The 26,605-nt window shown below is 46.4% G+C and overlaps 1 protein-coding gene across 1 annotated transcript in view; it reads left to right on the top strand.

Annotated features, from left to right (window-relative positions):
* The window catches only part of PLXNA2 (plexin A2), a 546,864-nt gene that overhangs the window by 474,513 nt on the left and 45,746 nt on the right, over positions 1–26,605 (top strand). The window contains exon 21 of the mRNA XM_054980080.1: positions 1,093–1,361. Within this exon, the coding sequence (XP_054836055.1) occupies positions 1,093–1,361 (269 nt within the window). The remainder of the gene's footprint in view (positions 1–1,092; positions 1,362–26,605) is intronic.

Below are 26,605 nucleotides of genomic sequence, written 5' to 3'. Positions count from 1 at the left end.
AGCTTAACAGTCATTTTATATTTTAAAATGAATGTAATTCAGATGAAGTTTTCTTCTACACAAAACTTTTCTGCCTTGCAAAATAAGCAGTATTTCAATTATCAGTTTACATGCAGAGTCTCCCATTGGGATTAACTTGTGTAAGTGTGCCTTTAAGAGCCAAACTAGACATGTGGGTTTTTTAAGAGAAGGGTCCAGATTCCCTGCAGCTGCACAGCAGCTGAGGGGAATGGCTGTTTAAAAATAAAGGAAATCCCAGCTGGGCTAAGAATGCTGTATCAAGGGAAGGAATGGCTCCTAGCCATTTTCTCATGCTGAAATAGTGTAGGGAGAATTATTTATCCATTTTTGCTGCTCCACGTGGTGTATTCTGTGTATGTGGAGAAGCAAAACATGAGTAAATAACTTCCCACCAGCACTGTTTTGGTCTTGGAAAACAGCTGGAGGGGGCCGTGTAGCGTTCTGAGGCAAGATGAGCTCTCCTTTACTTTTTAAAATCCATTCCCTGCAGCGGCTGTGTGGCAATATGGATACCTGGACCCAACTCTTTAAAAACAAGCACGTCTAGTTTGGCCCTAAGGGATCGGTTCTTGCATTCCCTTCTTATATCACAGACAAATTGGGCTCACTACCCAAGCAAATATTGATGCTTGCTACTTACCTTGCCCAAAAAAGTTATACTGGTGATGAATGTGCTGCCAATTACACAGCTGCTTAGTTTTGTAACGTGAGCAAGGTGAACAAAGTCATTGAAAGTTTTAGTAAAGAATTACAAACAGTGCTTTATCATTTTGACTTGTAAAGAATTACTATCAACCAGGACTAGTAGAAAAGCCTGGATTTCTTTTGACTGTTGCTTCACAAGAAAACAATAGCCTAAATTAGTAATTAATATGCCCTAAGGAATATCACCTCTGCAACTGAAGCACAATTATTGTGCCACTTGTTTTACTCTGGAACACACAAGGGCCACATCATATAATGTACTCTCTATTTCCATGCTCTAAGCCTCTGGAAAACCCAAGGAAGGCTGGGAATAGGGTACAGCAGCTCTTTAACTTGATTCTTAAGAACATTCTCCTGTTCATATAGGTTCAAGGTAATGGGCAGCAAAATGTCGAAAAGGCCTTGAAGCTCTTTGCCCAGCTGATCAACAACAAGGTCTTCCTGCTGACTTTCATTCGGACCTTGGAGATGCAGCGGAGCTTCTCGATGCGTGACCGTGGCAATGTGGCTTCCCTCATCATGACAGGTCTGCAGGGAAAGCTAGAATATGCTACCGATGTCCTGAAGCAGTTGCTGTCTGACCTGATTGAGAAGAATCTAGAGAACAAGAATCACCCCAAGTTGCTCCTGCGCAGGTAAAAGCAGACAGAAAAGAGAAAACTGATGAAGGTGTGTAATCTATATGGGAAGATCCTGATGTAAGAGTGAAATGGACAAACAGTACTGTTTGGGGGGGGGGGCAGAAATCTGAGCACTCTCTTGCACTGCTGAAGTTGGTGGGCTCGCCAAATAGTCTGTGGCTAACATTTTAAGATTCACTGCAAAATGCTTTTGTGATATTCCAGTTTGAAAAACCTGATGTCTCACCGAGACTGTTTGATGTTCCAGAGTTCTTTCTCACTGTGCCTCATGTCTAGTGGCTGCTCAGAAAACTAAAATGCAGCATTGCTGTTTGATGCTTTTTTACTTTAGTTGGGCAAAACCAAGAGAGGAGGATGTAAGACTTTAGACTCGGCTTGGACAGGGGAAGTGTTAGTAGCATAACAGTAGCAGAGGACAGCAGAGCCTGGTTCACAGGAAACAGTGGAGGAACTGCATTCGCTATGGAGCAGTGGGGAAATGGCCACACCAGAAAACCCATCTTTCATTCTTCTGCCCAGCCAATTTCCTGTTTAGAGTAGCAAATGTCAGAAGGCAATGAAGAGCAAATATCTTGCAAATTACATCTGACTAATATTCATATTCTAAACAACTATGCCAAAATTTCAACCAAAATGCTACATTGATATCACTGTAAAGTTAGTGTTGTCAGCGCTAGCTATCACTGCCGCTGGGCGGGACGCCGGCTGGGCCGGTCCTGATGTCAGAGGGGTGCCAGGGATGCTGCAGGACCCTGCTCTGTGGAAGGAGGGGCGGTATTCCTCACCCAGACTCCCTCTCAGTCCATTCGCTGGCCTGCTCAACCTGGTCTGCTCACCCTCTGCGACCTCCGCCATCACCGCCTCCGTTCTCGCACTGCTCCGCTCCACCTCCACACCATCACTCCTTACTCACACCCACCACCTCAGAGCTCTCCCCAGCCAGCCTTTATAGAGCCTTCTTTCACCGCCCCGCCCTCCTTGCAGGTCCTGCCTGCCAGGCCACACCCCTCCCTGGCCTTCCAGCGTTGGCCCGGGCTGTCTCAAGCTGCTGCAGTTGGGGTAGCTGGCTGTTCTGCCTGGATCAGCAACAGCTGCGTCATGTAGGCTGGCTGCCAGGCCTCTCTGGCTGAGTTGATTACTGAAGGTAGGCCCAGCTGTGGCCCCTTGGCTGGCTGCCCAGCTCTTCCCACAGAATGCCTTCAGCAGCTTCACCTGGAGGGGCTTGGTTCTGAGCATCTCCTGAGCCAGGTTGCTGTCTTCAGGCTGAGGTGGAGGCTGGGGCATGGCTCTGGGCTGCTGTGGCTGCTTCTCCTCTCTGCCAGGTAAGAGCTCTGTTTGGGCAGCTGCTGGGTCCCTAATCCCACTGTCCTTGCCCCCTTCCTCTGCCTTGCCTAGCCTCCTGTCCTCTCCCTGGAGGGTGGGACTAGCTGGCCTCCCCTTGCCCCCTCTAGCCTTCTGAGGCTTTGGAACTTCACCCGTTCCCCCTGGCACAGGCAGGTTCTGGCTCTGTTTGCCGGCCAGGGCGGTTGAACTGCTGCCTCCCGGCAAGTCCGGGGGCTGAGCTGCTGACCCTGGACAAGTGTGATGTCATGTTTTTTGACACTGCATGGATACAAACAATGTGTTGGACCCCTGAGATGTAGGAACAAGGAGTAAGTACACTTTGATTTCTTAAAGAATTCTCAGTCTGAAAAGTCTAAAGATGGTTCCCCCCTCATGCATAATTAGGTGCAAGATTGCAACTTATATTTAGGAATGGCAGCCAAGATACCCCTGAGGGGAGTGGGAGAGAAAATGCTTCTTGAAACCAGTAAATCGCATTGAGAATATATTTTGAAAGTTAGCAACAGGGCTTTTTTTCAGCAGGAACGCGGTGGAACGGAGTTCCGGAACCTCTTGAAAATGGTCACATGGCTGGTGGCCCCGCCCCCTGATCTCCAGACAGAGGGGAGTTTAGATTGCACTCCGTGCGTGGAGGACAATCTAAACTCCCCTCTGTCTGGAGATCAGGGGGCGAGGCCACCAGCCATGTGACCATTTTCTCCAAGGGCAACCCACTGAGTTCCACCACCTCTTTTCCCAGAAAAAAAGCCCTGGTTAGCAGTATTTCCCATTATATATGGTAGCATATACAAACTACATTTTGAGGGCTCTGAGATCTGGCAGTATAGAACAGAGAATTCCCTGGCCACCAAAATAACCCAAGAACAAAGCTGACCCCATGAGATTTCCCTTCTTCTCCTGCTAATGATTTTTTCTTGCCCTCTTTGGTGTCTCAGTAACTGCACAGGGGATCCTTGCTCAAGCTTTTCACCTGTCCTGCACCAGGAATGCTTGTAGGTCTCTGTGTTGTCAAGGAGCAACTCCATATGGGGTGACCTTTGGTGATTGTAATAAGTAAGAATGTATAGAGGAGGTTTTGACATCTTGACAGTTTTTAACACATTATTCAGCATCAGCAGCCTGAACTCAACCTACAGGGACATTAGCCATGTTACTCTACATTTTCCAGATGTCAGGTTTTAAATCCCAACTCACGCTATTTCTAGAGTACCTGCTAAGTTGGTGGATTTTTTCCCCCGAACTCATTTTAGAATAAGATAGAAATCAGATCGGCCAATTATATCGTGGATTTTATAGGGTCCCTAAACGATACCATGATTTCAGCGTGCTCAGTTCCTATGATCAACTGGGCAAAAGGGGATTAGACACGTTTATGAAGGATAGGTCTATCAATTGCTACTAGCCAGGGTGACTAAAGGGAACCTCCACACTTAGAGGCAGCAGGGCCTTTGAATACAAATGCTAGGAGGCAATATCAAGGGAAGGCACTGGCCTTTCTACCCTCCAGTTTGCTGGCCCTCCAGAGCAACTGGTTGGCCACTGTGTGGAATAGGATATTGAGCTAGATGGACTGTTGGACTGATCATGCAGAGTTATTCTTATGTTCTATTAATCCTTTTTAGTACAAAAGATAGATGAGAGAAATTGTGATGGCAGCGTAGGTGGCGTACTCCACATGATGGAGTGTGCCACCTACACTGTACATTACTCAACATTTTCTTTTCCTCCTGGAATTTCTAACTTTTGCTTGCTGACTGGCATGGGGAGGATCAGAAGTTAGGAATTAAACTTACCACCAGTTTCACCATTGCGCTTTAATTGTTGGGGGAAGGGAATTATGGCTTTTTTTTAAAATATGACCATTCTTTTCTTCTGCCTGTAGCCATTCCCATTTTACCTGATAAAAAGTCAGCATGTAGGAGACAAAGTCCTACGGAGTTTATTGGATGGTTGCATCCAGCTAGGCCTCAGCTGTGCCAAAGAGGAGAAGGAGAAAGGACAGTGGAAAATAATGTGTGAAACAGGAGTGCTGGAGGCAATCACTCTCTTATAACCAATTTAAGGCCTTGCGCAGCCACCCATGAAATCATACGATAGAGTTAACCTCATGTTACTAGAGACAGGAAAGGGAAATGAATTGACTGCTCAAGGCCTCTGATGGATAGTAGCATTTTTCTTCCCGCCATGAGCCCCACATAGCACAACTGGGACTTTGTGGTCTGCAGGCCACTGAGTCTGAAAGAAGTTTGCTTGATAAATGAGGATGCGGGGGGGGGGGGATCTCAGAGCCTACCAGATGGGGTCTGTACTTTCTAAAATTCAGACCTTTCTTTTCTAAGGGGAGGGTGAATGAATACAGAACCATCAGTCTCACTAATGCCATGAGGTTACACAAGGCCTTAGATGTCAGACACATATTTAACTCCCCCTCCTACCATTCCCCATCCCATTTCATTGTCTATTTGGACTGGCAAGGGAGTAACTGTCAGAAGGGGGTGCAAAATGAAGGGCAAGTATACAGGAAAGCACATTCCCTTAGGAGTTAGGAATGGACAAGGAGATTAATCTGAGGGGAGATTCAGGTCAAGGATTCAATACACCTAATTTATCTGACTATCTGAAGAGACATAGGCCTTATGATAAAGCCACTTGGTATTAGGTTTCTGTGGCCCACTTCACAAAGGATAGTTCATGGGCTAATTTCTCCAGTCAGCTGTAATCTTCCAGCCTTCTTTATGAATGAAATTCAATGTAACATCTCCTGAAACACAAGACTTGTTGTGTGAACCGAATGAGTTCCATAAACTATTAGTACAGGATAGTCCAAGAAAAGCTTCCTCAATAGTAAAGAATGCAGTTGCACAAGGCATCGTGTGGATGCATGGACAGTTTTACCACGCTGATTGTTCCATGGCTTATACGGGCTTATACGGGCTGCATTGCATTGAATAATTTCCTCAGATAGCCAATGCTGTGTTTGTTTAATGTCACAACAGAGAAACAAAAATAGAAAAAGCCCAGGTCCAGTCCTTTTCATACTTGGCAGCGTTGTTCCTTCACAGAAGATATTTAGGATTGAGAGTTGCAGATACAACTATAGTAAACTAGGATTTGGGTAAAACAGGAATCTTTTTATGTACAGGGGATATAAATCAGGCTTTTGAAGATAGCTCCTAAATGGGCCCAAAACGGCAATGAAATGGCCCAGATCGGGGCTGAACCAGCCTGAAACTGGCTGCTGCTTGGTGGGGAAACCCTCCTCCGCCCAGCACCAGCCCGATCCTTGCTGTTTTGGTCCTGATCCAGGCCATTTTGGGCCCTAAAATGGCTAATATAGCCCGGATTGGGGCCAAAACAGCCAGGCTCAAGCTGGTGCTGGGCCGGGGAGGGTTCCCCCACCCAGCAGCAGCCAGTTCCAGGATGGTTCAGCCCCAATCTGGGCCATTTTAGTGCTATTTTGGCCGCTGTGAGCCCATTTAGGGTTCCCCTTCATGGCAGCAGCCAGTTCCAGGCCAGTTTAACCCCAATTAGGGCCAAAATTAGGATCGGGGCCAAATTGGCCAGGATTGGGGCCGAAACAGCCAGGATCAGGCCAGTGCCAGGTGGGGGAGGGTTCCCCTACCCAGCAGCGGCCCATTCCAGGCCAGTTCAGCCCCGATCTGGGCTGTTTCTGTTCTGGCCATTTAGGGCCCATTTAGGGCCTGCATGATGATATCACTTCCTGGAAGTGACATCATCATGCAGTCCTGGGAGTGCACACACGCTGCACATGTGCATGTATTGAGAGGTACGCCACCTCCTCCCAGAAGTTGTCCCAGGTAAATGTTCCCCCACCTCTTTCCACAGAAAAAAAGCCCTGGACTTTAAATAACCATTTTATCCCTGTACATCAGAAAGGCCATTCTTATGCTTCTGTAGAATAAAGACCTTTCTACATAGGGTGAGGCAGGCTCAGTCAAATGCTTTTCTATGTGGACATAAGCCGTTATCTTGGGAGATGGATTTTAATAATTATAGCTAATAAGTTCATTCTAAGACCACCAATTAGAAGAAATACATTCAGGACAGAAGAATTCTAGCAATATGCATACTGAATGTATGACTTCTAATTGGTGCTCTCTGGATAGCTCTAATAAATTTGTTTTTATATAAGCTTTTAAGTAAGTGTTTTCAATTGTTTTAGTTGGATTTAGGGCTTTGATCTTTGTTTTGTTAAATCAGCGCACATGGCACTTGGAAGGCTTTCACCAGGTTTTCTCCCCTCCTCCCCAAATTGTAATGTCTGCACTCCTGCAGCCAAGAACAAGCTAGGGCAGTCAATACAACACCATTTGGTTCACAGGGCTACTTGCTTCAGTTTTGCAGTAGGAGCTGCCTCATGCAGCTCTTCTGTTTCAAAGCCAAGCCCTAGTGTTTATTTGTTTCATAATGCCCGGTGGAGTTAGGAAAGTAAATACTTCTCCAGAACAATGCCAGAAACAAAAAGTTTCCTTTGTCTTATGTTTCAGAATGGTCTACTTATGTTGCAGGTTACCTAATTTCTTGTTTGGCTCTTTTCTCTAGCCCTGCAGACATCCACAAACATTACAGAGATGAACCTAGCATAAATAACCAGAAAGACAAATTTAATTTTAGTGAACAGATGAGAAGGCTTTACTTGATGCATGAGAGACAGCAACGTTGTAACCTATCACAAGCTTGGTCATCTTCTAGGGACGCCAGCCCCTCAGTGAGGGCAAAGGACCCCCTGCCCCCTCCTTCCTCCTCCCAGCCTTGATCACCTTGCTGGTGGGGGAGGGGAGGGGGAGGCAAGCTGGGAGCCATGAGAACACATGGCAAAATTTCCATGCAATTTCCCCCTCCTTTCAGTATTGGTCTATTGCAAGTCTAAGGTATGCCATGATTGTGAGGTCATGGTATACAAGAATTCAGCATTTAAAAAAATAATAAAAGTAAATTTCTTGCCAGTGCACTGACTGACAATGCCCAGCTTAGGTGGTATATTATTATTATTATTATTATTATTATTATTATTATTATTATTATTATTATTATTATTATTATTATTATATTTTTAGTCCGCCCTCACTGCCAGGCAGGCTCAGGGCGGAGTACAACATTTCAAATTACATAAATACAGTTAAAAACAGATAAAACAGTATACAAATAACATTAAAACAACTTTATACAAGGTAAAACATGAGAAAATCTCAGAAGCTGGCAGAGCAATATTTCCAGTGATTAGATGGGAAACTTCTGTGGCCTGTGCAGCAACTTGCTCCTCCACATGACAAACAGAATAAATTATGCAAAATAAGCATGTCTCTGCAGGGTGTTTTAATTTGCAGAATTTGTATGGGTTGTATCATTTACCTAGCTGCGGAATTGTATTTATTTATTTATTTATAGTGCAAAAGATGCACATATCCCTCCTCACTGTGCAGGCATGCCTGGTCTAGTCTCTGCTGGAGTAAGACCTTAGGATTGGCTGACTGGAGGTTCCACGGGTGCTGGAGGCAAGAAGCTGGTGCACTAGGCTTCTACCTAGAGGACCTGTTGACCCAGCAATGCAGCAGCCTCAGCCTAAATAGCCAGGAGTTAATCTGGCTCAGCTGCACTTGCTGGAAGGGACTGAGGCTCCTGAGGCTGTGCTGGGCTTTGGCCAGGATCTTGCAATGAAGTATTACTCTCAGGGGCCTGTTCTGGATCCAGGCTGCATGCTGCGAGTCTGGCACTGCCTCCTTTTTGCTACCTTGGCCTGGTCATAGTCACTGCCCAGGTCAGAGGAGGTCAGCACAATTCCGATCTTAAGTTGTTGGTTGCTAAATGTGATTAATGTTATGGAAAACCTGGTAGCAGCAGCACAACCCTTGTATATATACTGAGTGTCTCTGGTTCATATCATGGTGTCTCTAATGCAAGGATCACAAGGAAAGACTTTTATTCAGAATTCAATGCTTCTGAATCAGATGGACCATACAATATGACCATCCATTTGGATTTCAAAGACACTGGGAAGCCTTTCTGTTAAGGGAGGTTTCTGAGGACAATTTGGTGAAGTTTGGGCAGCTGTGCACATGTGGCAGAAATATCTTATGGGTGATTTCTTTTTTGGTTATTCATACGTACTTTTCCATGCCACTTTCAGCTTCTGTTTAATGGGGGGAAGACACAGTGGGAGATAAAATATTAAATAAGTAAGTCTGATGCCATACTATACTGATGTATACTAAGTTCCATGAACCAGTATTTGACTTTGTGTATGTTCATGACATGGCCAACTGTATACATGTGTTAAGAAGTCAGCCCACAGATGCCTGTGCCCAGAGGCCTTGCAAACAACAGACCAGATGGAGATCAATGCAGAGAAGAGAGTCCAGTAAAAGAAATAGAGAGGAAGAGAGATAATAACTGACAGTGGAAGATGTAGAGACGATGAGGCTATGGTGCTTTGGGAGATGCTGCTTTTTCCCAACAGGAGTTTGTTCTGATAAATTTCTAAAAAATACAAACTGTTCTAGTTGTTGTTCTGCTAGAGCATGTACTGTATATGCACATAATGTTTATCTTAGGCATTTATGAAGCACCTTTGGCCATCCTATATGTGTCTATTGAGAGAAGTGCTGGAGTTCATACTTTTTGATGTCTTGAAGCCAGGGAGGTACTACTTCATAATACAGATGCATAAAGGTAATGCTCTCACATCTCCTGCCAAGTCTGAGCAAGGACAGGGCTGCATAGGTAAGAGAGGAGGTCTTTGAGAAATGATGCCCACTTTGGGAATTTGCTGCCCATGGGCGTAGCGATGCCGCTTTAAGAGCTGATTAGACAGCTTCATGGAGGAAAGGACCATCAGTAGCTATTAGCCATTTTGACTAATGGGAACCTTCACATCCAGAGGCTGTAAACCTCTGAACACCAGTGCTATGAGGCAGCATCAGTGGAAGGCCTTGGCCTTTATGCCCTGTTTTGTTGGTCTTCCTGGAAGACTAGTTTGTTTCTGTGTGGAACGGGATACTGGACTAGATAGACTATTGGTCTGACCCAGCAGAGTTCTTCTTATGTTCTTATGACTCCGCTAGCCCAGTGTATGCAATCTATATCTCGTTATTAGAAACACTGGCCTCAATGTTTACTCTCAACAAGTAGTTGATGTCTACCCGGGCCATGCTCATAAAGGCAATAGCTTCTCAGAAATGAAAGCACGCTGTTATTTTTCTTAAATTTTCTTTCTGCTGCAGAAAAGGATCTTTTGCCAAGGCTGTTAGTAATGATTTCACTATTCTCCAAAAATATGATCTCAGCATTTCCCTCATTCCTTACCAGCAAAAGCATCAGGTTTTCTTCATAATCCAGTGTACCACATCAGAGCTGGCCTGTCAACATCACAGTTTGATTTCCGGATAGATGGAAAAAGATTGACAAGCTCACAGCAGCTGTGGGTGGCGAGCTGTGGTCCTGCTCTCATATCCCATTGCCTGCACAAAGTGTCTGTGACATGTTTTATTTGACTTCCTTCTGCCAAACCCAGAGTCAGAGTGGATTGTAGTGCATCCAGTTATGAGCTAGGAAGGCGTCTCGGAGCTGAAAAGGGAAAAGGATTTAAGCCAAAAGCAGATGTTCTGCTGCCCAAAGAAGGCTTAGAGAAAAAATCCCTGACAGCCTTTTTTGTGGTACACTGAGGAGCTGGGTAACTGAATTCTCGGATTTACACTGTGGCATGTAAATCTATTGCTGCCCAGAATAAAATAAGAACTACTCCACTGGAGCAGATGAGCAGCTCTTAAGCAAACCAGCTCAGTCAGGATCCTGTTAAGCAGTAGCCAGCACCAGGTCTGAGGCTGAGCCAGACTGTCCCCTACACCCAGCAAGGTTTGCTATCCTGTTCACAGGCTGCAGATTTAGAGCAGTAATTCCACTGCGGGGGGGGGGGGGAGGTACATGAACTGGAGCATGAGGGGGATGCCTGAACTCCCTCATAGTGGAGACTGTTCTCTTGCTCTGCTGGATCCCATTTCTTTTCCTTTTTTGAAACATGGCTTCAGATCAACCCCGTGTTTTCTGCCCTCTCTCTAGTGTCTTGTGCATTCAAAAAAGGGGAGACAATAGTTTGATAAAAGTGGGGGAGGTTATCTCTGCTGCTGTCAGAACCACTCAGCTAGGCCATTGTGAAAAGCTGTGTAGGGCATGATATCAGGAGACTTTCTTCCCTGTGCCCTCCCATTTTAAAACAAAAAAGGTTCAAAAAACAATGTGTGGCTCAGCCCTAGTTTGTACCACATGCCTGGCTTTTACAAGCCTAACTTAAGCAATCTAGTTGTTTACATGGGCTGCAAAACTGTTATGGAATTAGTGTAAGTTACACAAACACATTGGGGCGTTTCACTCCTGTTAGACATCTTCCTTAAAGGCATAGGGAGAACTAACTAACCATCATGTTCTATGCCTAGCTCAATTCCTTTATGCAGTTGAGTCTGCTTATTGCATCCAGTTCTGGCATTCCTGTAAAGTAATATATCAGGAACGGAAATCACAACTGAGGGGCTATACACAGATGATACAAGGATGCCATTTTTGGCAGTAGCCCCATGTTTTAAATCTTCTTCCTTTGTGTCCATAGTGTATGCTAAAATGTACTCATGCCCTATGTTATGTTGTTAATTTTCACATCCATGTCAGCAGTAGCTAATCATCGGACTTGGGTGCCATCAATGCGGCCCTTTCCTGGTGTGCTGCAAAGCAGCTGAGCCAGGGGCCATTGATTGCCTCTTCGGAGGATGGAGACAGCACCATCCCCCGTCTCCAAATATGGAATGGCTGGGAGGGCGGAGCAAGAGCTGTATCCGGCTGCTCTGCCCTTCCCAGCCTCAGTGCTGTAAGTCGCTCGGCCCACCCTCCTCTCCCTGTGTTGGTGTAGGATTAGCCAGCTGCTGTGTTCAGGGCCAGGTAGGAATTTTTCTCTCCCCCCCCCTTTCTATATTGGTGCTGGAAAAGGGTTTTTTTTCGCCTACCTTGCACCAATTTTTGGGATGAGGTGATTGACCAAGGGTGGGGCCTGTTGGTATTGTCCTGGCTGGTTTGAGTTGGAGTAGGGTGCGGGCCGGTGAGCACCCTTGGCACTTCCCTATTGATGGGAAGAGGGGCCTGCCTAGAGGGCTGGTACTGCTTTGACGGCTGCCAGATGCAGAGGCAGGCTGCTTTCAGGAACCCCAGCCTGCAAGTCCTTCCCTCACTGCTATACGGCTGAGGTGTTCAGGAGCTTAAAGGGGGGTGACCAAATTGCCTGGCCGGCCGGGTCCACCCCATCCAGTGGATGGGTCCCACCCGGGGCTTCGGGGCTCGCCCAGACAGGTCAGGGCGGTGGTCTATGGGGAACCCCGTGGCTTGACCTGTACCGCTTTAGGTCCTTGCCGCTGTTTGGCTTGTTTTAGTTATATAAAGTTAATAAAGTGGCCCTTAGATCCAGCTTGGTGTCTGTCTATTTATTCCGACTGGGGGGGGGCAATACGCAGATGACACCCAACTGTATCTGATGATGGATGGCCGGCCTGGCTCTGCCCCAGATGTCCTGGAACATGCCTTCGGAGCTGTGACTGGATGGTTGAAGCAGAGTCGGCTGACATTGAATCCCTTGAAGACGGAGGTCCTGCATGTGGGTCTAGGGTCCATGGTTGTGGAACTCCAGCTCCCTGCTCTCGACGGAGCACCACTTATGCCGGTGTCAAGAGTGAGGAGCCTGGGGGTGGTCCTGGATGCTTCCTTGTCTATGGAGGCACAGGTCGCAGCGGTTGTTAGATCCTCTTTCTTCTATCTAAGACAGGCTCGACAACTTGTCCCCTACCTATCGACCCATGACCTTACAACAGTGATCCAGGCAACTGTCACCTCCAGATTAGACTACTGCAACTCGCTCTACGCAGGGCTTTCCTTGGGCTTGATCCGGAAACTGCAACTGGTTCAGAATGCAGCTGCACGGGTGGTTGCCAGAGCACCAATCATGGCTCATATAACACCCATCCTCCGTCAGCTGCACTGGTTACCGGTTGAGTACCGGGTCCGGTTCAAGGTTTTGGTGTTGACCTATAAAGCCCTATGCAGACTGGGCCCAGCATACCTTTGGGACCGCCTCTCCCCATATGTTCCCCGGAGGTCACTTCGATCAGCTACTAAGAACTTGCTGATGGTCCCTGGCCCCAGGGAGGTCTGCCTGGCCTCTACCAGAGCCAGGTCCTTCTCAGTTCTGGCTCCGACCTGGTGGAACTCTGTCTGAGGAAACTAGGGCCCGGCAGGATTTGTTATCTTTCCGCCGGGCCTACAAGATGGAGATGTTCCACCAGGCATTTGGTGGGGGCTAGGCTGTCCTCTTGCTGGCCATACCACTGAAGACCTTCCACCACCCATGCAGGACAATGCTGTATTTTAATATTTTATACCCGCCAATTTTAATTGTTTGATAGAATGTTTTAATGTTTTTATAATGTTTTTATTGTTTTAAGCTGTTGTTAAACCACCCTGAGCCCGTCTGACGGGGAGGGTGGTCTAGAAATGTGATTAAATAAATAAATAAATAAATCATTTGGATGTAGGCCAGGGAAGTACAAGGTTTGAAGATGTGTTTCACTGCTCATGGAGGAGGCTAACTCGATATAGGATTGTTGTTTTAGCCTGCATCCCTGTAATATGATGTTTATTCCATACCATATGTGAAAGATCCAGCCTATATAAAGGAAAGGCAAGAAGTTACTTCTTGGAAACTAGGACTGTGTTCAAGCCTAGTTTCTCAGCCACCTCTTTCTCTTCATTTAGCTATCATGAATTTCAGCTGCAAAGCAGAAATCCATTTTGACTTACAAATAGATTGAGATTGAAGAGGCCTAGTTTGCACCATTTATTTCTCACTTGCCAGTCCCTCATACATAATCCTGTGAGATCCTATTTTCTTTTCTGCCACACGCATGCAGGTTTTAGAAATGCATCTTTAAAGGATATTTGTCACTCCTTCGCCATTTCCCTACATCTTAAAAATAGCACCCCACTCATGGAACACTGGTGGCTTCTTCGCGCAATTTCTGACATCACCCAGGTGCAGGCAGTGATGATTCCATTTTCGTGATGTCAGAAATCACAAAAAGTCACCAGAATTCCCTGAGTGAGGTGCTGTTTTTAAGATGTGGGGGAAACGGCCCTTGACTCAAAATTAAGGGAGCAAACAAAGTCCAAGTAAACCGAACATAAAGAAAGGTGCTTTCCCCCCCAGAAATAGGGTTGCCATGTGCCCACTGGAGGCAGGAGATATTTCATCCCCAGAAAGCCTTGTCTGCTGAGACTCCAGAGGCTGGCAGAGAAAGGAAAAAACCCAGAAGTGGCATGCTACCTCTCTAGGAATCACTGGAAACTTTATGATAAAACTGTCACTCACATCCAGGGTTGCCAGGTGTTACTGGAACTGCTTTTAATTGGATGGGGAAATTAGCTTAGCAGTCCAGAACTAAATTTAGCACGGATCTAGCCAGCTATACCAAGGTCCCTTCTTCAGAAACTCACGTGATAAAGAGGCAGACTACAGATATTCAATCAATAACGTGTATTTACTAATGGTGTGGCGTATGCCTAAACTTACACAAACATACAAGATTACATACAAGAACTAAGAAATACAGAGTAGGAAAATTAGAGACGGTTGCTTGAGCAGGAACCCCATGATGACAAGGGATATACTTACAATCCTGGGGCGGAGCAGAGATCTAGCAGCGAGGTGGTCTAGTGCCAGCACTAGGACCACGGGTAGAAGGGCAGCAAGGAAGTTAGGATAGGAATGGCGCGTGCCCTCTGGTTTTAGGGGCTAGCTTATATACTTTCAAAGTTTTTGGGGGGCGGGCGCCCCGTTCAGTGGTTCTCACAACTTAAATCAAAGGATTTGGGGCTATTGGAATAGCCTTGATTGAACACTGTTTGAAGTCTGATTGATATCATGACACCTTTTGGGAGAGGGGATGGGGGAAGGAAGGGGATCCGGGCAGTTTGCACATTAACAGCGCTCATCCTGGTGCCATCAAGTCCGGAGTGCAGAGGTTGCTTTGATGTGCACTTGTTGATTTCTCTGGCTGACCGATGCTCAATCTTCATTCCGGATAGGTGTCAAGATATGCAGAGGAGAGCGGAGTTCTCTCGCTGTGTATGTGGTCAGTTCGCTTCTTCAAAATGGCTTCCCAAAGCAGACAGTTCCCCTCGGTTCCCTGGCTGCCTGAGAACAAGGCTGTCGTCTGGGCACGGCTAGGGCTTACTAGCAGGCTGCCCGGTAGCAAGGGCAAGCTTGGTAACCAGCCTGTGGGAGGCTCCCAGCGGGAGCTGGCCAGGGGGTGCCTGGTCAGGTTCGCTGAAGATCTCCCTGGCTGGCACCTGGCTGCTAGCAGCGTGGCTGGGGCCCAGGGTAAGGCAAGCTCTCATGGCAGGCGAGGAAGCAGTGTTTAAGACACAGTCCGTGGTTGGTAGCAGGGTAAAATCACAAAGGAAAGTCCAAATATAAGCTTGAGCAGGGCTGTGCCACACAAGGGTCCTGAAAGCAATTGTCCAGGAAACTGACACAGTCTGTTGCAGCATCAGATATGAAACTGACCCGTGTATTAGAGGTACACGCGCAAGGCAATCTCTTAGTGTAGAACTCAGACACAGTTCATGGCTGGCCTCAAGGCAGGAGGGGGGGCTGCTCGGTAACACAGGTCCCTGACTATGATGGAAGTCCCCTGCTCCCACCCCCCAACAGCTGCCCTCCCCACTGGTGCTCACCTGCCCAGGAGGAGACAACTGGAAAAGGAGGAAGCAGGCAGGAATATGCACAAAATGTGTATGCACCCCCAGCAACAATGTCATTCCTGGCATGACCTGGAAGTAACAAGGTGTGCCAAGGCCCGTTTTTTTTTTAAACAGCCTCTGGTGAGACCTGTCACTTCTGGGTTGTGTCAGAAATACATCATTGCAGGGGACTGCATGTACAGGCATACAGATGTGTTCTCCATACCCCCAACTCCCTATCCCTCATCCCACAGTTGGGAGAAGGGGGTAATAACAACAACAAACAACAACAACAACATTCAATTTATACTGCCCTTCAGGACAATTTAATGCCCACTCAGAGCAGTTTACAAAGTATGTTATTATTATCCCCTCAACAATCACTCTGTGAGGTGAGGGGGGGGGCTGAGAGAGCTGTGCGAGAGCTGTGACTGACCCAAGGTCACCCAGCTGCCTTCAAGCAGAGGAGTGGGGAATCGAACCCAGTTCTCCAGATTAGAGTCTCGTCACTCTTAACTACTACACCAAACTGGCTCTCTGGACCTGCCAACCAGTCAGCCCCCATATGTGATTGTGGCTTGTTCTGTAAAATATCATGTTGGTCCCACAAGGATATTCTGCTCCATTGACTTATGCAGGAGATTTCAAGTTCCTTAAGTTAGCTTCATGCAACATTTTTTCCAAGTATACTTTTCATACAGGGCTGGTGCCACCATTGAGGTGGTGAGGCAGGTGCCACAGGCTCTGGAGGGGGCGCTGGAGGGGGTTCTGGGGGTGGAGACACATGCCACAGAGCTGGCATGCCTGGCCCGCAGCTGCTGCAGCCGGCCAGCCCCGCACTGCTACCGCCATACGTCCCCGGCTGGGCACAGCAGGCATCTGGGGCAGCGTGCAGAGTGCGGGCAGCCTCCGTGCACTGCCCCAGCCACCCACCGGCCAATGGGCCCGGCTTGCTGCACGATGACATCATCATACGGTGATGTCATCACACAGTCCAGGGGCGCACGGGGACACACTACGTGCGCACGCACATGGGGGCAGCCATGGGTGCCAGAAACCCTGCCGCCACCCCTGCTTTCATACAGTTTCATACAGCTGCCTTCAAGGTACCATGTGTTCCATTACACCTCTGTGATCCTACACTGTCCTCCAAATATGAAGCCGACAAAAATACCCCACACTTCCTAGTATATTATTGATTTCGATAGATGAAGTACAGTTAGGGTTGCCAACCTCCAGGTGGGGCTTGGACTTCTACCAGAATTACTATTTATGTCCAGGCTACAGAGGTCAGTTCCCACAGAGAAAATAGCAATTCGGAGGGCAAATTCTATGGTATATCATAGATTTCAGGTGATAACACTTCCCAAACTTTCCTCTCTAAGAGCTATGCCCAAATCTCCAGGAATTTCCCAGGCTGGTGTCCTACCTACAATTGAGCCATGTGGTATGATAGAACCACAGCAGCCACCTCAAAAGGGTTAACAAAAAGTAGCAGTTATTCATAAGGAAAGGCAAAGCTGCAAAGAAGGAAGAATGCGACAACTTAAAAGCCAGCTTCACTGTGTGAAGATCAAACATTTCACATTTTCCAATCTTGTGTATCAGCAGACTCCTTCAGTTTTATTTAGTATGCAAAATATTGTGAGATGGAACATTTTGTTCTAACTTAATAATGAATGAGCAACCACAATGTGAGATTTTAAGAAAAATCTTTGATGGAAGCATTTTTGAACTTGCATTCAATTCTTTCTTTCCCTCCTCTGTCTCTCATTACTTTTGGGAATCTGGGGTAGAGTTGATACCAAATGAAATCACTGAACTAGTCCCTAGAACAAGAAGCAAACTGAAGTTCAGATTCCCATACAAACCCCAGAAAAATTAATAAAATACACATTGATTTTTCAGGGATCTCCTAAACCTCTTTGTTTGGCTTAGTTTTATTCCCCCTGTCTCTAGCCAGCCAGAGGGCTTTGGTTTCTGGCGTCAGGCTCTCTCTCTCTCTCTCTCTCTCTCTCTCTCTCTCTCTCTCTCTCTCTCTCTCTCTCTCTCTCTCTCTCTTTGAAAGCTGGCTCATCTCTGGAGTGTATTTTGCCCTCATTATGTGGTCAATATGAACAGGATTTTCTTTGCATCTGGGGATAGTCCCCTGCTGCTTTAATCCTTGGGAGCTTATTTAATATTTTTAGAGGCAGATCTATAGCAGTCTTTTGAGTGTTTGCATAGGAAAAAGCATACCTGCTTTGGGGGGGGGCAGTGCCTCAAAGCCGCTATCTTTACAGATCAGAAAGCTCTATTTTGCAGAGTAGAGAATTGTAGAGAGGTCCCTCCAGAACATAGCAAGCAAACGTTAAGGGACGATTTATAGGACCTCCAGCACAGGCCAGATTTCAGAGACTAGTAACTAGAGATGGGCACGAACCACATTACGAACTTCAAAAACCCACAAAATTGGCAATCGCGCAATCGCAATCCGGCAGTTCATGATTGTCCTCGTCCAATGAACCAGCATTCGGAAGAAACCTGGTTCGGTGCTTTCAGCCGCGGTTCGGGAAGCCAGACAGTTAGGCACCAGCTGTAGTTCTGTAGAATTTATGACTTTTTTCTTTGAATGGATAATTGCCATGTAATGTTACAAACTCTTTACTAAACAACCATTGTGAAACCACTTTGTCAGCAAAAGCAGGGATTGGGGGAGGGGGGAATGATGTTTGAGCAAGCACCCAGGGTTTACAGAACTAGTTTCATATCAGTTACCTTTCCATCTGGGGCTGCAATTTTCACAAGACATATTATTTATTTATTTACTTAATTTATGCCCCATTTTTCTCCTCAGTAGGGACTCATATTGTTCTCCTCTCCTCCATTTTATCCTCCTAATACCCCTGTGAGGAAGGTTAGGCTGAGCATATGTGACAGGCCCAAGGTCACCCAGAAGCTTCCATGGTAGAATGTGAGTTCAAATGTGAGTCTTCCAGATCGTAGTCTGACATTTCAAGTAAATCAACTTAGTAAATGCAGTGGGAGTTGCATGCATATGTGCATCAAGTTGCAACCAATTTATGGCAAGCCAAGGAAGGGGCTGTCAAGGCAAGTGAGCAGAGGTGGTTTGCCATTGCCTTCCTCTGCAGTCTTCCTTGGTGGTTGCCCATTCAAGTACTGACTTTGCTTAACTTCCAAGAGCTGACAAGATCAGACTGTACCATACCACCTTCCCTCCCACAGTGGGATTTATTTCTGAGTAAATATGCATAGATTTATATTGCACATACTGCATAAGATGAAAATAAAGATAAGCGCTTCCTTCAGGCTTGCAATGTAATAATAATAAGTGCACTTATACTGTCCTTCTGAACAAATTAATGCCCCACTCAGAGTGGTGAACAAGGTCAGTGTTGTTATCTCCACAGAACAGCTGGGGAGCTGGGGCTGAGAGGAGTGGCTTACCCAAGGCCACCTGCTGAGCTCACGGCAGTAGTGGGATTTGAACCAGCTGAGTGCTGATTTGCAGCCCAATCACTTAACCACTATGCAAAGTTTGAGAACTGGAGAAAGGGAAAATGGAAGAGGAAAAAAAAGATTATAATTGCTTAAGCAAAACCAGTATGTCTTCATTATTGAACAACTGAACAATTGTTACGAAGGGAGTTCCAAAGGAAAAGAATAGGAATGTATAATGAAGAAACAGGCAGGTTAATGAAAAAGGATGGAAAATGAATTTAAGTAACAACAATATTCATAAGGAACTAACCGAAAAGATAGGTTAGAAGGAGCTAAGGAATGAACACATTTGTAAGCAAAACAAGTTTCAATTGAATTCTGTACAGAAAAAGAGAGCCAATAGTAAGTAACATGGTCCAAATGATTGCAACAATAAAGCTTCTTCTCTCTACTTCCTCTAAAAATGTAATATTCATATCCAGAGCTCTGATTGTCTCATCAAAGGAGAGATGTCAGCAATTCACACATTACAATTTTAGCTAGTATTCTAGTGCAGTCTCTATACCCATAATATCAAAATTACTACTAATGCCAGAATGTATCTCCAGTGACTGAGTTATCACAAAATAACCCTTTGTGTCTGACCATCAGACTTGCACTCTCCCTCTTCCCCACTCCCATTAAAACATGGCAGCAAAATAATTTTCGCTAATAAAAAGATTTTGTAACTTTTTTGCGCCTCATTTCAGATATGAGGACGTTGAGATGCAAGTGGATGTGAGTGGATTAATTTTTTAATCCATGGAAGTTTTTTCCCCTCTTTCCCCTCTGTTTTTCTCTTTTTTGCTTTTTGGTGTCTTTTTTGCAGATTAAAAAAAATAAAAAAGAGCACAACAAAACAAAACTACCTAGGTGTTTGTAGTACTGCTCAGTGGTCATTCCATATTGATGATGAGATTATTTCCATGCTGCTATGATTTATTAGTTTTCAGTTTGTTTAGACCTTAACTTTATTGTTTCTTGTTTTCCTTCTTGGAACTTTTCTCAAGATACTACCAGATGTTATGAGAAATATATTTCTGTGTGTCTTTCCACTGACTGTTTTTTTAAAACAAAAGTAACTTCATGAGACTTTGAGACTGAGAAGAAGAATGGTTAGAAGGAGATCCTTTCCCCTCCTCACTTTTTTTTCTGTTCACAGTCCCCACGACCACCACCAGCTGCTCTTCCACCACAGAGAACAGCTGCTAGGAAGTATTTTGGGCAGAAAAATCACTTGGAGGGAACGAACAGCCAACCACCCTCCCCCTTGTTCCTCACTTCCGCCGTTCAGCTTCCCAAAGAAGAAATGTAAGGGGAAAGATACAGATCCCATCTAGTCTGATTCTCAGGAAAGGAGCTGTTTATTTTGTTCCCCTTATACTCCTCTCTTCTGCCCAATAGGAACCTAAAGTGGCTTACATCATTCTCCTCTCCTCCATTTTATCCTCACAACAACTCTGTGAAGTAGATTAGATTAAGAGTTGACTGCCCAAGGTCATCAAGCAAGTTTCCATGGTAGATTAGAAATTTGAACCTGGGTCTCACAGATCCTAGTCTGACATAGACATGGGCATGAACCACAAAAAACCCGAACCATGCAGTTCGTGGTTCATGAGTTGTTGCGGCAGCCTTTTGAGGGGTGAGAATGCCATTTTTGGGGTTTGTGGGATTTGGGCATTTAAAGGTCCCTGCCACTTGCAAGCAGCAGGTCCCTTTAAACTATCAGCTGGCAGGCGGCAAGGAGGGATCCCCCCCTGCCGCCTGCCAGCTGATAGTTTAAAGGGACCTGCCACTTGCAAGCGACAGGAAAAGTTTAAATGGCCATTTCTCTGGGGAAATGGCCATTTAAACTGCCCTTTAATACGAACCAAACGAACCAGTAGACCAGTTCATGGAAGTTCGTGGAAATGAGCTTCCACAAACCACTCGCTCGCGAACCATGAACCGGGCTGGTTCGTGGGTTTTTTTGGTTCGTATTCAGGTTCGTGCCCATCTCTAGTCTGACACTGTAACTGCTACACCACACTGGTTCTCACAGTGTGAGAGTTGTAAGGATTAACCCTGATTTGGTTATTTCTAAGCCCTTTACCATATACCTAGGAAAATAATTTTGACCTTTTCTCACAATGTATCATTACAAACTGGAAGACACTTAAATGTTGGCTGCTCATTAATCATGGTACTTCACTGCCTATGTTAACAATGTTTCTCTATTGAGTAAATCACAGAAGAATTTTTTTAAGCAAAGCAATTAACATGGCACAATCCCAAGTGGAACTTGTAAATAGCAGACATGTGTTTAAGGATTCCTCTTCTGCAACCACCCTCTGTTTACTGTTTACATATATATTTACATCTGTCCTTGGAGTGACAGATCAAAATTTAAAAAAATCAATGGCACTTCAAAGCAGTATCATTGGTTGCAAGCAACTGTAATTTTTTGGAAAAGAAAACTCTGTGCAGATATGATGTTCCTGGACTGAAGACAAACAGAAAGGATACTTTTAATATAAAGGGCATATTATCACATTCCCTTATAAGGTTATGTGATTACCATTATGAACAGAGGAGTCCAAGATGCATCATTTTAATTGAACATAGCACTTTTCCTTCTTGATAATTCTATTCCATTAAGTTGAAAACCTGGATCCAGTTACATTCTACTCTGCAATAGAATTTGGTGGCATCCCTAATAACTTTTATACGATTAAAATTTCCTTCTTTGGGCACCCTGACCAAAGATCTATACATGTACCTGAGTGTACACAGGTGTTGCTCATGAGTGTTGTTTTATATTAATTTTAGTAGCAGGAAAATCTCAGTATGAAGGAACAGGTGCACAGAGTCGCTTTCTGGACCCAGTACAAACTTATAAAATGTCCCCTCCCATTCCATTCCATCCCATACGTACAATTTCATGAATCATGGGGGGGAATACTTATTTTCTTTCCAGAAATGACTTAAATAAGTATCATTGTAGTAGACTTGCTGCTTGTACTGTACCCCTTTGGATCTTTAGACCACAGTAAAGTATACCTGTTCTTCTCTTTTCTACCCATGCTTGTGATGGGTAGAAAAGAGTAGGGGGTGAGTATGAGTTATTTAAGAAGAACAGGAAGTGTTGTAGAGGAGGTGGAGTGGTGCTGTATGTGAAGTAAGGGCTTTATTGTCAGGAAATACTGAAGAAGAGTAGTGACAACCCAGTGGAAAGTGTCTGGGTGAAGATAAGGGAGGGAAGAACTAGCAATATTGTGGCTAGGGTCTGTTTTAAACCATCTGACCAAGGAGATGAGGTGGATTTTGCCCTCCATGAGCAGCTTAATAGGGTAGCTAAAAAACATGACCATGTAGTTATGGGAGACTCAACTTCCTTGATGCGTGCTGGGAGACCAACTCTGCTATATGTCCAGGGTGCAGAGATGCAACGGGTGCAACCAGGATGATCAGGGGCCTGGAGACCAAGCCCTGTGAGGAAACACTGAATGACCTGGGAATGTTCAGTTTCGAGACGAGGAAGTTTAGGGGGGAGACAATTGCTCTCTTTAAGTATTTAAAAGACTGTCACTTAGAGGAAGCAGGAGAGGATATGACTCAAAACAAAGGTTTTAAACTACAAGAGAGAAGGTACCGGCTGGACATTAGGAAAAACTTCTTCACATTAATGGTAATTCAGCAGTAGAATTGGCTGCCTAGGGATGTAATAAGTTCCCCCTCATTAGTGGTCTTCAAGGAGCGGCTGGATGAATATGTGTCGGGGATGCTTTAGGCTGTGCCTGCATTAGGCAGGGGGTTGAACTAGATGGTCCGTAAGGCCCCTTCCAACTCTATGATTCTGTAACCAGCAAGGGAATGATCGTGTGGCTCATTCTTTCTGTTGAAAGGAATGAGAATGTAATTTTGGGCTCTGTGCCTACAGAAGAGTTCTCATGCCCAACAAATGTCTGAATCATAATAACAGTATTTTGTAAGCAGCTCAACAAGAAGCAAAACACTAAGTGGTACATTTAAAAATGCACATTGTGAAAAATTACTCCATTCTAAGGCATTTTTCACACTCAGACTTTAAAGTATTTCTGTACCTGTTCTGCATCCCATGTTTGCAGTGGTTTCACACTTGCAAGCTAGTCATGGGACGCAGTGCCACTCTTTGTCCACATTTTCCCTGATTTTTCCCCCTGCAGACATACCACAATTTTATTTTTAAGCCACTGCTGACTCATGGCTGGCCTGATTAATGCCGTTGTGAACAATTTTGCTTCTCTCCCCCCCCCCCTCCTTTTTCCTTGGGAGCTGATTGGTCTGTGTGGAATTAACCACTCCCACCCAACTCAGCTCTCTGAATTCCTTTTCCACCATTTTTGTCAGCGAAGCAACCCACAGCTGCTTCCCTGTTGGCTTCCTTCTTCCTGGGTATGCACTTACTCTCCTATTTTTTTTCCAAAGCCAGCCTGGAATAAGCAAGGAATAAGCAGCAAGGTAAGGTTAGGATTTGTTCCTGGCTTTGGGGGGGAAAAGGAGAGTAAGTGCATCAGCAGGAGCAGGCCGCTTTGTTGAGTTTCTAGGTAAGATCCCCCAAACTTACTCCTGCTTGTGGGGGGGGCAGGCATTCAAGCCACCTTTTGATGCTGCCCCACCTCCCTGTGCTTCACAGTGGGGCTTGGCCATAGCCGAGTGGATGCTGCTCTGCAGCCCTCTTAGTCAAGCAAAGTGGGGGTTGTCCTGATGCCACGGCTGTGAAGCAGGTGAGCGCCGAGCCCAGCTGAGCTGCGGCTCGGCCAGCATCTCAGCTGAGCCAGGGCTGGGCACTCTCCTGCTCTGCAGCCTCCCCAACCGAGCAGGGGTTGTCCCAATGCTGCAGCTGCGCTGGCAAGTTTGTTAAGATGTTCTGCAGCCATGTACAGAAAATGAAGTGCTTGTCTCCCAATTAAAACTACTCTGCAAGGTCTTACCTACAGATCCTGGGTGAGCGGAGTAAGGGTTGACTCGATGCCAAGCAGCTCAGCTGGGCCAGGAGCTCTCCTGCTCTGCAGCCCTCCTAGGTGAGCAGAGCAGGGGTTGTCCCAATGCTGCAACTGTGAAGCAGGTGAGCGCCTGGGCCAGCTGATCTGTGGCTCGGCCCACATCTCAGCTGAGCCGGGGCTGGGCAGGGTGTGGGGGCTGACACTGCAGAGGGGAGCCATGGCCCAGCTGGGGTGATTATGATGAGCCTGCCCGGCGGTCCTCCGTGGGTGAGATGAGAGGCTCGCATGTTGTTGGAGGGGGGCTGCGGCCCAGCAGGGCCAGTGGGCACCCACGTCCCAGGCCAGGGTTGCTGGCCTGCCAAGCCCCCTGTTACTAGGCATGCTCAAAGTTTTTTAAAAAAACTGGTAACATGCACTGCAAAGCCCCGAAAGCCCAAAACTGAATGGAAGCTTCCAAGCTGGTCTGAAAGGAATCACAGGATGCCCAATCGAAACTGCTGTGGACAGTGTGAAAAGAGCAGGTGTAAAGCTGAAGCCATTGCGATCGCTGTGACTGCTCAGAAATAGCGCTTTAAACCTTAAGTGTGAAAGGTACCTAAGTGCAATGAGATCAGTGGGCTTGGAATCAAGTGACTGTGCATACAATTGCGGTGTTAATTTGGTGTCAGTACAATCCTATGCATAGTTACTGCATTCTAAACCTATTAAAATCAATGCAGTAATGGTACATAAGATTGCACTGTAAGTTGTGAACACGGCACACTCTGATGTCCAGTTTGAACCTCTGATATACCCCAGAATGTGTTTGGGTCTTACCAGTATTGTTATGGGCCCACCCCTTTACTCAGGCTTCCCTGCAAGGGGTGCATCCTGCTTCAGCTCTCACTCCTTTGGCTTCAAGCACAACAATTCACTTCTATGAAGTTTTGTATTTTTTTTAAAAAAAAGCAATTCCCCCAACTGGGTAAGACAGGTGCTGTGTTGCTTCTTTAATACTATATTTGCGAAAGCTAAATGTAGGCCTTCTTTGGTACTTTAGCTCCTCTTTTTCTGAGTCTGGATAATAGCCAATTCATCCCCAGCTCTATGGCCACAATTCTCCCTATACCATATTTTTAAGGACCAAATAATACAAAAGACATACAACTTACAAAACTCCAGCATCATATCCAGATTAATCTTTATCAAAGTCCAAGTCAGTACCTATTGTAATATCTTTCGAAAATATCACATTGTCCTGTGTCAGCATTATTGACCATATGATCATTTCCTTTCTGATCTTCCTCCCCATGTTTTCGCCATGTGTCTGTAATTAAGTATAAATATAGCAGTAGTGCATGGTACTCAGTGTGGTAGTATATTAAATATATTAATAGTTTACGGGTTGGATCCTGAGATCCATCCATGGAAATGGCTGACAATTGTGGATCTTCCCCATATTCCCCTCTTCCATTAGTCCCATCTGACCCCAGGAAAATTGATTCCCAGGGTCACGGAACCTGTGACTGGGTCAGGGGGTGGTAGTGGAAAAGGGACAAAATTGTTCTTCCTGCTACTTCTCTCAGTGGAGTTGCACTAATGGAAAAGGAAGGAGATAGCAATTTCACCTCCTGCCTGCCATAGCCTCCTGACCTGAAAGATTATTATTCCACAATCCACATTGGTCCTTGATTCCAGGAAATCAGTTTTCCTGATAGGGCAGCTGGGGGGACCCTGAGAGAGAAATGTAGGGAAGATCCTGCCAGTGCTTGTGCTGATGGATCAAAGTCTTTATTTCAGTGTATGCCTCTAGTCTCACACCATGGAATGTGACACTAAATTTGGCTCTTTTTTCTCTGTTTTCTTTTTTGTAAAAAAAAAAAAGGTCTTGTTTTATAAAATTCTGACAAACACATTGTTCCTATCTGTGAGGCCCTGCCCCGCCCCCAAATGTGCCCTCCTTGCGCTCCGCCGTCCCTTCCTTCGCCTCCAGGGGGAGGGGTGAGTTCCCTCTGCCTCAGACTTGGCTGGGACCGTGGCTGCTTCAGCGGCCTCTGTCTCCAGCCAGCTGTCTCCGAGAACTTCTCCTTCCCTCTCTCTGTGCCACCTCTCAGTCAGCTACTCCTCCTCGGCGTCATTGGGACCTCCCCCTTTATAGCGGCTCTCCTCCCCGCCTCTGGACCCGTCACCAATCCCTGTGCGTGCCACCTCCACCCTCTGCTCTCCCTCGGTTTCCCCCCGTTCCCTTTGGTCACCGTGCCCGTCCATCATCCTCCCTCCTCCCTTCTTCCTTGTCTCGCCAGCTGTCTCCTCTTCCCCATTGATGGCTCGCCGGCGCTGGCCGTGCGCCAACCCCTGCCCGTGGCTCACACCGGCGAGCCCTCCCAGGAGCCGTCCAGCCAGTCAGGGGATGGCGTGGCTGGCTCTCCGTCCCGCCCCCTCGCCCCACTGTCGGCCAGGCCCGCTCCTGCGCCCCCGCCCCGGGCGGTGCGGATGGCCGCATCGGCGTTTCCTGGGCCGCGGCCCTTCCCCTCGTCGGAGCGGCTTCCCTCGGTGCGGCGGCTGTCCGTGCCAGCCCGTGCGGCTCTGTTGGCAGTGGCGGCGGCGCGGGTGAGGGCTTCCTTGTTTTGGCCCGGCTCACCGTGCGCCCCGCCCATGCTCCCCGCAGGTAGGGGGTCC

This window comes from Eublepharis macularius, chromosome 5 (assembly GCF_028583425.1).
Source record: "Eublepharis macularius isolate TG4126 chromosome 5, MPM_Emac_v1.0, whole genome shotgun sequence".
NCBI lineage: Eukaryota > Metazoa > Chordata > Lepidosauria > Squamata > Eublepharidae > Eublepharis > Eublepharis macularius.
Note: the sequence above shows the minus strand (reverse complement) of the source record. Positions and strands in the feature narration are given on the sequence as shown.